The sequence below is a fragment of the Triticum aestivum genome, chromosome 1B (genome assembly GCF_018294505.1).
Source record: "Triticum aestivum cultivar Chinese Spring chromosome 1B, IWGSC CS RefSeq v2.1, whole genome shotgun sequence".
NCBI classification, from domain to species: Eukaryota; Viridiplantae; Streptophyta; class Magnoliopsida; order Poales; family Poaceae; genus Triticum; species Triticum aestivum.
The window spans coordinates 475817637-475828666 of NC_057795.1; the positions used below are offsets into that span (position 1 = coordinate 475817637).

Genomic DNA, 11030 nt, shown 5'->3' on the forward strand with positions numbered 1-11030 from the left:
GATCACCGCCGCGCTTACGTTAGTTAAGCCACGACCCTGGTACTCTTTCTACTAACCGTCGGTTAAGGGCATTCCCGATCGGACGGCCACGGAGCGACCTCGCGCGAGTCGCGTCCGCGTCCAGAAAGAGAAACCCTCCCCCCACACGACACAAACCCACGCTCCTCCGCTGGCCGCCGCTTCTTCCCCTTCCCCCCCAACCCCCCCCCCCCCCCCCCTGAGGCCTCGAACCATCTTCCGGCGAGCCCTCCCCACGCTCTCCGTCGGGCCGCCCCGCCTCCCATCGACGCAGCCGGCCTCACTGGAAGCCGCCGCCTCTCGCCTCGAGTCCGTCGCCGTCGCCGCGGCCGTTGTCCCTCAAGTGTAGACGGTGCCGCCGTCTGGATCCAAGGTAAGGAGAGTGGGCACCTTATTTCCGTGTTGGTTCGTCTGCAAATCCTTCTGATTGCTTTTCAAACCAAAGGAATGTGTATGCATTTGGTTGTCCCGTATGTTTTTTTAGGGTTATCCCGTATGTTTCTATTTCCCTGCTGACACGGGCGTTGGGCGGTACCGTTTATGTGCTGAACGAGTTACTTGTTTCAACTAATCCATGTCTGGAGTAGTTAGACGCTGTGTATGTGTTTGGCTTAGATTCATCTTCATTCCCCCCCCCCCCCCCCCCCCCCCCCCCCCCGCTCAATTAAGATTGGAGATGCGACGAGAGATCTGAGTTATTTATGTTTTAGCCGATTGAACTGGCACTCTTAAATCACAATCCATACTTATATAGAGTACAAACAAGAAGCTGGAGTGAATGCATGGCTTTGGCCTTTGGGAGACTACAATTTGCAGTTACTTAAGCTTTGCTTGATCAAATAGATCTCAAGGTTCTGTCCAATAGTTGGTTATCGTGTTTTGAAAGCAATATCTGCCCATTAGGACTGCTGGTTCTATACTAGTGCTATCTAGGACAATGATAGCAACCGTAGTAACATCACAAATTATTATTCTGGTGCTAGGCTGAACTCCTGTTATTCTGTAATTGCTAATTGTACCCTTGGTTTCCTCTGTAAACCGACCAGTTTGAGCAAAATACGAATCGATGAAGTTGTTGTTCTCCGTTTTCTTGAATGAAACTGGGGGCCATGTGCCCCCTTTAAGAAGAAGAAAAATGATGTTGTTGTTACACTCTAGACTTAACTATGTTTTGCTAAGTGGTGTTTAGTTGTATCCTTGTTGGTACTAGTGTTTGCTACTTAAGGGACAGGCCCTCCAATTGCTCCACTAATTTCGTTGTTTACTCAATATTGTATTGCTTTCTGCAATTTGGGATCATGCTAATGCCTATTCTGGTTGATTTACCAGTAGGTTGCTGTGTGAAGTGGCACCTTTCCACATGGAATCAACAGCGGAAGATTTCCAGCCCCGAACATTCTCCGTCAAACTGTGGCCACCGAGTGAAAGCACTCGTCTGATGCTTGTAGAGAGGATGACCAAGAACCTGTCCGCCGAGTGCATCTTCTCTCGCAAGTATGGCATTTTGAGCAAAGAAGAGGCTCATGAGAATGCTAAGAGGATCGAAGAGGTGTGCTTTGCTTCTGCAGAGGAGCATTTCAAGAAGGAGCCTGATGGTGATGGTAGTTCTGCTGTCCAGCTATATGCAAAAGAAACTAGCAAGCTGATGCTTGAAGTCCTGAAAAAAGGCCCAAGGACAACCGAGGAACCAGAAGCACCTGTTGTTGATACACCTCTTGAGCCTGCTGATACTGTGTTTGACATATCTGGTGGTAAGCGCGCTTTCATTGAGGCAGAAGAAGCAAAGGAACTTCTCAGTCCACTGACAAAACCAGGAAACTCTTATAAAAGGATTTGTTTCAGCAACAGGAGCTTTGGTATTGGTGCTGCCAATGTTGCTGGCCCAATTCTTGAATCAATAAAATCGCAGCTCACAGAGGTAGATATCTCAGATTTTGTCGCTGGAAGACCCGAGGACGAAGCCCTTGATGTGATGCGCATATTCTCCAAAGCTTTAGCAGGGTCTGTACTGAGTTACCTGAACATCTCTGACAATGCTTTAGGTGAGAAGGGTGTCAGAGCATTCACAGAGCTGCTGAAATCACAGGGCAACTTGGAAGAGCTATATGTGATGAACGATGGCATATCAGGGGAAGCTGCAAAAGCTCTATCTGAGCTTATTCCTTCAACTGAGAAGCTTAAGGTTCTCCACTTCCACAACAATATGACTGGTGATGAAGGTGCTATGCCAATTGCTGAGATGGTGAAGCGTTCTCCAAACCTAGAGAGCTTCAGGTGCTCCGCGACAAGGATAGGATCTGATGGTGGAGTGGCACTGGCTGAGGCATTAGGGACATGTACTCGTCTGAAGAAACTTGATATCAGGGACAACTTATTTGGTGTGGAGGCAGGGGTAGCTCTCAGCAAAACCCTTCCAAAGCTCAGTGGCCTCGTTGAGCTCTATCTCAGTGACCTCAATCTTGAGAACGAGGGTACAATAGCAATAGTGAATGTCCTCAAACAGTCAGCACCTCAGTTGGAGGTCCTTGAAATGGCAGGAAATGAAATAACCGCCAAAGCAGCCAAAGCTGTAGCAGAATGCTTGACAGCAATGCAGTCGCTCAAGAAGCTGACCTTAGCTGAGAATGAGCTGAAGGATGATGGGGCAGTGACAATCGCAAAATCTCTGGAGGAAGGCCACCCAAGTCTGAAGGAGCTTGACGTGAGCACGAATCTGTTTCAGAGGTCTGGAGCCCGGTGCTTTGCTCAAGCTGTCGCAAACAAGCCAGGTTTCGCGCTGCTGAACATCAATTCGAATTTCATCTCCGACGAAGGGGTTGACGAGGTGAAGGAGATCCTGAAGGGAGGCAAGAACTCGCTGGAGGTGCTTGGCCTGCTGGATGAGAACGACCCCGAGGGCGACCCTGAAGATGGCGAGGAAGAGGAGGATGGGGAGGACGACGATGACGAGGAGAAGGACGGCGACGACGGTGGCCTGGGCTCGAAGCTGCAGGGCCTGAAGGTGGAGGAGGACTAGCCATGTCTATGGACTATGGTGGTGGACTAGCCCCTATATCTTTTGCTCCGGTTACCTTCTTAAATGATCACTGGAGGGGTTAAAATTTCACAAAAATCTGTGGCTCAATTGTTTTGAACCGAGTCAAGCAGACAGACGGGAGGTTTATCTGTACTTTGTAACTTCCGTTCCGTTGTTACTTTTCTTTCTTCCATGTTTTAGACCATCTTGGTTCTCTGGTGAATGTTTGCTGAGACATTAGCAATTTGGCATGGCATGTGTTTGCTGAGATATTTTGGGAACCTACGCTATGCGGTGATGTGGTATCCGTTGGATCCATGGGGTTGACTAGATGGTGCCTATGTCGGCAGTGGCAGATTGATCCAAGCACCGTGTGCGTGTGGTTTCTATCTATCTACAGACACAGAATATTGATATGATACAACCTGCATGGGCACTGCCGCTGAGTTGGACGCGCCAACGGCCTTTTGTATTCTCCGCCGTAAAGGTTGTATGCATGTCGTAGATTGTTCTATATGTTGGTACTGCTACGTACTACTAGTACTTCCTTCGTGGCTAAGACATGATTAATGCCGCCGCGGCTCTGGTGTTCACACGTCCCGTCGCCCTCTTCCGTTTCCTTGAATCATGCAGCTGCATGCTCTTTCTTTGGGGTAATCAAATTTTGCAACTGGGATCTTCCTCCGAGCTCCGTTTTCAGTATGTGGTGCTTTGATTTGTTCTGAAATCGTCCTTTGATACTAAGAGCCTGTTCGGCAGCCCTCGGCTCCGCAGCACAGCTCCTGGAGCGGCGAGTGTGGCACCGAACGCGTTAACGTCACGCTTTCCTCGAGGCGGAGCGGAGCGGCCAGCAGGCCATTTTCTCGGAGCGGCCCAAGTGACGCTCCGCGCGCTTCGCATCTACGTGGAGTAGGGAGTTGAGAAGCGAGGAGCAGAGGGCTGCCGAACAGGCCCTAACACAGACTACACAGTGGCGGTCCAATTCAATCACCTTTTTTTCTTTTTCGAGAACATCCTCCACCTTTACTTGCCATGTACAGTATACTTTACGCAGTTTTCTTCTTGAGAAAGACAATCCTTTTTCCAAGTCAATTGGGATAATCTTATATCTATAAGTTGGGTGATTCCAACGAAGATCGAATAGTTGTATATTTTGGAAATCACTAATTGTTACTGTTACCTTTGTTCCCAATTCTAAGACATTTTGGATATTTCAACATGATCTATATGCAGACTGAAACGAGTGAACAAACACACTAATTAAAACGTTCTATATACATCTGATTCACGAAAAAAAAAAGATCATCTCACGCTATTAAAAACGGGGGGAGTATATATTACGAAAAGAGGATACAAGGAGGGCCTAAACGTAAAACCTACGCGCTGCCCATCCGGTAAAACCACACCGCTCGAGCCTGAGCGGGTCTCTCTCGGCCTCTATCCCGGGTGCAGCCTCCTCTCTCGCTCGCCTTCTTCACTCCAACTCGCCTCCTCCCCTCCCTCCCCTCCAATCCCGCGATCAGAGGAATCCCCCAAACCCTAATCCCTCTCCCCTCCGCGAAGCCGGAGCCATCCGCCCGTGACCGGGTTCCTCTACTTCATAGCCGATCCTGATTCCTTGGCTTCTAGGGTTCGGAGATGGGCGACCACATGACCGTCTTCCGCTCACTCCGCGAGCTCTTCCCTCAGGTATGCCCGATCCGCCTTTCCATCTCGCATGGGGATATCGGTGTTGCTCGGATGAGGAACGGGGGACGATTGGATTTTTTTTGTTCGGCGGCGAGGCGAGGGTTTGGGTTATTGGTAATTAATTACACCTGCGGGAGGAAACTCGTTACAGATTGGGAATAGTGGATTTCCATTCGGACGCACTAGGATGTTACCGTGAATTGGGGCGGGCCGGGTGTGATTTTAGTCTCCTGCGGAGCTACTAGGATTATCGCTAGATCGATTCATACTTACTCTGAAAGAGTTCGATTATTCCTTTTAGGGGAATTGTTGTGTCTTCTGCATGGGTAATCCGCCATTCAGTGTTTGATTTGTTCATGGCTGCGGTCGAAGCAGTGACACCTTTTGTGTGCCCTTTCTGCAGGTTGATCCCCGCATGCTGAAGGCTGTCGCGATAGAGCACCATAAAGATGCCGATTCCGCTGTGGTCGCCGTCCTTGACGAAGTCATGCCATCTATGATAGGTTCGGTCGAAGTCTCTAGCGTCCATCAGGAGGCTGCGGTATCTAAGGACGAATTTTTCAGAAGATTAACTGTGAATCACAATGCGCGTGAAACAGGAAGTTCATCATCTGCTGGTAAGTATAAAGACTGATACCACTTGATCTCTGTATGCTGAAGGCTGTCGCCATAGAGCACCATAAAGATGTTGATTTCACGGTTGGTAGCCGTCCTTGACGAAGTCATGCTATCTATGGCAGGTCCAGTCGGAATTTCTAGTGCCCATCATGAACCTGCAGAATTTACGAAAGATTTATTCAGAAATTTATCTGCTAATCATACTGTGGGTGAGACGGGAACTTCATCATCTGCTGGTAAGTAAAAAGATTGAGATTTATGGGCCAATCTATGCTTAGTGTAAAAGACGCTCCATCAGGGTGCTTCTATTGATCTTAGATCTAATCGAAATGTTTGCATGCATAGGTTTTATCGTTGTGTAGGGATAGTGTTTGGGATCTTCTGGGTTTAGGATAAGCTGTGGGCCCAAAGTTAACTCATGTAGCAGTAAGCACTTGGTGGTTTGGGTAGAAACATAGTACTGCCAGTTTTGCAATTTAACTTATTACAGTTATACAAGTGTTAAGTAACAACCCAAAGGCTGTGTGGTATGGGCTTTCTTATTCTTGACTTAAATTTCTATCTTGCTCATTGAGCTCATGTGGGTTTAACTTTAGCGCTAATCTGTACAAAGCCCTTATCTTCAATAAATTGCAAGAACATTTTCTCTGATATATACTCCCTCCGTCTCATTAGAACCTTTCCCGTTTTCTGAAGTTATGCTAATGAATGGAGTCAAATCAGGTTCTGATATTCATGTTGATGAAGCTAAGGGAAATGTTGATTTTGCAATCACAACTGACGTGCAAGAAAATGTTGTGGGTGAACTAGATGTGACTTCATCATTACAACTGATGAATGGACAACTAGATTTCCCTTCCTGTTCTGTGCCTGCACTTAATGATAAGCGCTGTGATTTGGCCGTTCAAGATTTCTTAAACGCATGTAATGGTCGGTCTTTGTGGAGTGAATACATTGATGAATCACTCCTGGGGAAAAATGGCAATGACAGCATAAATCTTAATGTTGCTCAAGTCCATGCGCATGATGTGGACATCACAGGCCCATTTGGGGAATCCATCTCTGACGCTGAACATCAGCAGCGCACTATGACCCTTGAAGATTTCTTAAAATCGTGTTATTCAGATCATTCAGCTAATCAAGTTGGAAATGGTGGATCTTTATCAAGTGAATATATTGTTCAATCACTCATGATGGAAAATGGGAGCAACAGCATAAATCTTAATGTTGCACAAGTCCAAGAGCAAGATTTTGACATCACAGTCCCAGTTGGCGATTGCATTTCCCAGGATAATCCTTTGAAGCTTCCTTGTTATCATGCAGATGTGGATAACTCCTTTTGTTCCAAGACTTCTACTGGTGTTCCTGAATGTGTAGTCTCACCTAAATTTCCCAGTACTGAAAAAGACACCCTTGCACCTGCGCTGGATTTTCCTATTCCAGACACCCAAGAATCCTTTGTTGGTTCTGGTGGAGTCTTAGTACAAATGGATAACAATTGTGCTGATGTTGATTACAACTCTGAGGATAGAGTTGAGCATGGTGACACATTCTTGTCTTCTTCAAGTGAGTTGCTTCCTGATTTGAATTCGAATCACTTTGCCTCCATGGCTTCAACTCATTCAAGCTACTCTGTTAGTATTGAGTCACTTGCGGATTCCATTGCTGATGCAAAAAACAAAAAGGTACTCCAATTATGTGAACTCCCACCATGCAGGCTTTTTTCAAAACATTTGTTGTATATACACTTTCTTGGGCACATTACTCATGCGGTTGCATGCGTGTATGGTTACACGTGCCTGTGGTTATGTGGATTATACTTAGTTGCACACCCTTTCCTTTATGTTGAAAAAATTGCATGGCATGAATATTTACATCTAGGTTGATGACTTGCTTACCAAATGTAAGAAGAAGAAAAATGAAGCCACTTTGGCATTTTGTGTTAGTAGTAGTATATAGATCAAATTGGCAGGTTAGACATGAAGGGCACTGTGTTAAAAGAGAATGTTTTGCCTTAAACTCACAAGCTAACCTCAATAGATTATGTTTCATGCACTGAATAACTGAAATGAAGTGAAAGAAGGATCATGCTAAAAATACCATTTGAGTCAACGGATTCAGAAGCACTTATAGCAGAAATGAGTAGCAGGAATTACTGATATGATCGTATGGAGATTCAGCTGCATTTCTTGAAGCAATGTGCATTTGGTGCTAGCTGACTTGTTGTAGTCACTAGTCAAGTCCAGGCTGTAGTAGGTTGACTGGAATCACTTTGGGTCATTGTCAGTGATTCTCGGCATATTAGCCACTTGCATCCCCTTAGGATGGCATGCCAAACTTATAGTAGAAAATAAACTGCCTTATTGCTGGTCTAGGAGCCACACTTCGATCCATCCTAGACTAACTTTTTGCAAGCCGCATTCTACCTACAGTTTCCTCATATTTTGAACAGTTAACAGCTCTTTCAGTGTCTAAGGAGCTAAAAACTAGGCACTGGCACCCTTAAGGTCTGTACTAGTGTAGCTTTCTGAAGTTGCCATAGAGATAATCATCTGCCACATCAATTTTTTTCCTGTGCAAGAAACTGAATCGACCATGATTTATCTGTTTTAGTTTACTCTCTGAATTAAAAAAAACTATGTACACTGATTAATTTAAGATGCAAAATGCACCTTGTATATTATAGTGACTGATTCGCCGATAACTGCTGAGGTTGGAACTTATTCTTCTGCTGTGACATTAATGCAGAACGATCTGTTACCCTCACTTGAGCTGGTTACTAAGATGATAGAGGATGTAGAACTTCTTGAAGAAAAAGCTAAAGTAGCCAAGCGTGAATCATCTATTTCTGGTACAAGCATTCTCACCAAAGTTGAGGAGCTCAAAGAAATGTTGAATCATGCAAAAGAAGCAAATGATATGGTTTGTCCTTTTATCCCCTGATCAAACTTTATAAAAGAGAGAACTCTTTAGTTGCCTAGCCTAAAGGAGTCATCAATTGTGCTATATGCAGCATGCTGGTGAGGTTTTCGGTGAGAGATCTATTTTGACCACGGAGGCGCGGGAGCTCCAATCTCGACTTCAGCGGCTGTCAGACGAGAGGAATAGTTATCTAGTTGTTATTGAAGAGGTATTATCTTAATGCTTTGTTTGATGGTATTTTCTTCATCTACTGAGCTTCCTGACAGAACATGGAATGGATGGTCCATCATGTTCTATTTGTGTTCAGTTGTTTGTCCTTTAATGATGTTGTTACACAAACTAATTTTATGAGAAAGCATAATTACCTAGTACAAGTTAAAAAGATTAAAGTTCATATTGGATATATTTTGAGTTGCAGAAGTATTTTTAGATTATAAAAGTTGAGTTGCATCTAAACACATCTCCGATCTGATCTATATAGATACGGCAAACTCTCGAGGAAAGATTGGTTGCTGCACAACAGGAATATGAAGCAGCTGTGAAGGAAAAAGACGAAAAGGAAGCTTCTGCTCAGGCACTACTTAGTGAACAGGAAAAGGAGATGAATTCCATTGTTGAAGAATCAAGAAAGTTGCAGAAAGAAGCGGAGGAGAATTTGAAGGTATTTCCGTGCAGCCTTTATATGCTTTACCTTTGTGTCTGTAACTTTCCTGATAATAAATAATATAAATTTGGACTGCTATCAACATCTGATACTGAATATCATTATTTACTGTATAATAAAATCTTTTATGGGTACTGCTCAAAGCGTCTCTTAATTAAATCTACAGAGCAATAGTTAATCCCTTTAAAGGTAAAAATGCTTCTGTATGTTTGATACTCTCTCCGTTCCATATTAAGCGTCGCTGATTTAAAGTTTGTACTAAATCAGTGACACTTAATATGGAACAGAGGGATTACGGATTATCATTATTTATGCGGTCTAAGAAAAGGTTTTATGGGTAGTGTTGTTCTTATGGAGTTTATACACATCTGTCTTTTAGCACTGCTAGAAGTAGTATGTGTTGGGAGCCCATATTATGAATTAGTTTGAAATTGATTTCAATTGTTAATGGTGCATGTGTATTGTTGGATGTGCAGCTGAAGGAGTTCTTGGTTGAGCGGGGTCGAATTGTTGATACACTACAGTAAGTTATCATTTCATGTCAGCTACTTCGTGCCGCTAAAGTTTTCCATAGCAAGACTGCCCTATAGCGTATTTAACTAATTATCTCTGATATTAAACTGAATTTCGATGACTCTGGAACTTCAGATTATCTTGTGCCATCTTTGGAAGTTAACAACATGCTTACTACTCTTGCACCTTTTAATGTCAGCATTATGCTTATGTAGTTTGGCTATTTTTCAGACAATATATAATAGTCTTCTCAGTGAAGCAAGAAATGACATTGTAAATAAGATGATTCTTGTGTAGCACTTCTGTTCAGAAATAAGTGACATTTTAGAACTCATGCATTCAAACTCCCCTGGGTGGACAACTAATATACCACCTCTTTACACTAATGTGAATTGAACTGCAAAAACTTCTTACATTAGTTCTTGATAATGCTGAGAAGGCAAGGGGAATATGTTCTATTAGAGTTTTCATGCAAACTATTTTTGCAATATTTTTGCCCCGACATATTAGTACAAAGAATAATGTTAAAGTTAGACATTGGGAAGTGGGAACCATGCCCATGTTTTCAACATCATCTATTTACAAATCGTGAGTATTCCGTTTGTTATTTTTTTTTGTTATTTCAGTGTGATGTTTGGAACTGTTCAGGCATCTAATCTGAAGGATCAGTCAAACTATAAAAAATTAGATTCTTGATAATGCTGTGTCAGTTTATAGATGGAGGACTGAAACATATCCTTGTCCTTATGCAGAGGTGAGATGGCTGTCATTTGCGAGGATGTGTCTCAACTCAAGCAAATAGTGGATGAGCGCTTATCTTGGAGCAAGTTGCAGCGCTCAACAATGTCAAGTCTCTCCTCTTCGCTGCATTCTTCGCTTCACAGGAGTGCTAGTTCGTCAGACAGGACCACTGAAGCCGTCGAGTCTAAAGATAAACATACAGTCGCTGAAGTTGCAAGGCCAGTGTCTGAGGATTCGGATGTTGATGGGAGAAAGGTTGAAATGTTAGATGGCTGTGACAGTGAAGGTTCAAGCTCAGTGGGTGAAGACAACAGCAAGCAGCGGGGTTCCAACGAGGATGGCTGGGAACTGTGCTGAACTGAAGATGGTTGAAGATAGTCAGGGTTTGCCTGAGTTTGCTCCATATAAATAAATAAAAATGGCGGTAATAATCATTTCAAACGTCCCTATTTTGTGCGAGCAAAATTAGTGAACTTACGGGACTTGTCATTGAATTGCTTTGCCTTTTGGGAGGCGACTGAATATCAGTATTTGAGATAAGTTAAAATGGTGCTGACGTGATATGTATATACCGAGATTCTAGCTTAATCTATAGTATAAATAAATGATTAGTACCATGTCAATGCCAATTTTACTGCACAGTCGCTTAGTCTGAGCACATGGAATCTTTACACATTGTACTCGGTGCGATCACATTTTATTTATTGTAGCAGTACATGAAGTTCTAGCTTTGTCCTAACTTAAACTCCTTTTATGAAAATATATGTAGATGCTAATATGTTTTCTATAAACTTGAATCAAATGTAACCGAATTTTACCTAAGACAAAGAACTTAAAGCGAGTTGAAAA

General features: G+C 43.6%; 2 protein-coding genes across 4 annotated transcripts; both read left to right on the forward strand.

The window, feature by feature from the left end:
- The first annotated feature begins 221 nt into the window (after positions 1-221).
- On the forward strand, positions 222-3285 carry LOC123132512 (RAN GTPase-activating protein 2). 2 transcript variants are annotated; one of them, XM_044552318.1, is made up of 2 exons: positions 222-391; positions 1348-3285. In XM_044552318.1, exon 2 carries the CDS (start codon positions 1379-1381, stop codon positions 3032-3034), a length of 1656 nt encoding a protein of 551 aa, XP_044408253.1. In that variant the 5' UTR covers positions 222-391; positions 1348-1378; the 3' UTR covers positions 3035-3285. The 2 variants fall into 2 exon arrangements, with proteins under 2 accessions (XP_044408253.1, XP_044408263.1); XM_044552328.1 differs by having other exon boundaries at positions 228-391; positions 1351-3285.
- Positions 3286-4444: 1159 nt separating this feature from the next.
- Positions 4445-10804, forward strand: LOC123132521 (uncharacterized). 2 transcript variants are annotated; one of them, XM_044552339.1, is made up of 9 exons: positions 4445-4723; positions 5127-5340; positions 5464-5577; positions 6038-7026; positions 8090-8263; positions 8355-8471; positions 8745-8924; positions 9404-9450; positions 10193-10804. In XM_044552339.1, the coding sequence occupies exons 1-9, from the start codon at positions 4673-4675 to the stop codon at positions 10536-10538; spliced, it is 2232 nt and encodes a 743-aa protein (XP_044408274.1). In that variant the 5' UTR covers positions 4445-4672; the 3' UTR covers positions 10539-10804. The 2 variants fall into 2 exon arrangements, with proteins under 2 accessions (XP_044408274.1, XP_044408278.1); XM_044552343.1 differs by having other exon boundaries at positions 6065-7026.
- The last annotated feature ends 226 nt before the right edge of the window (positions 10805-11030 follow it).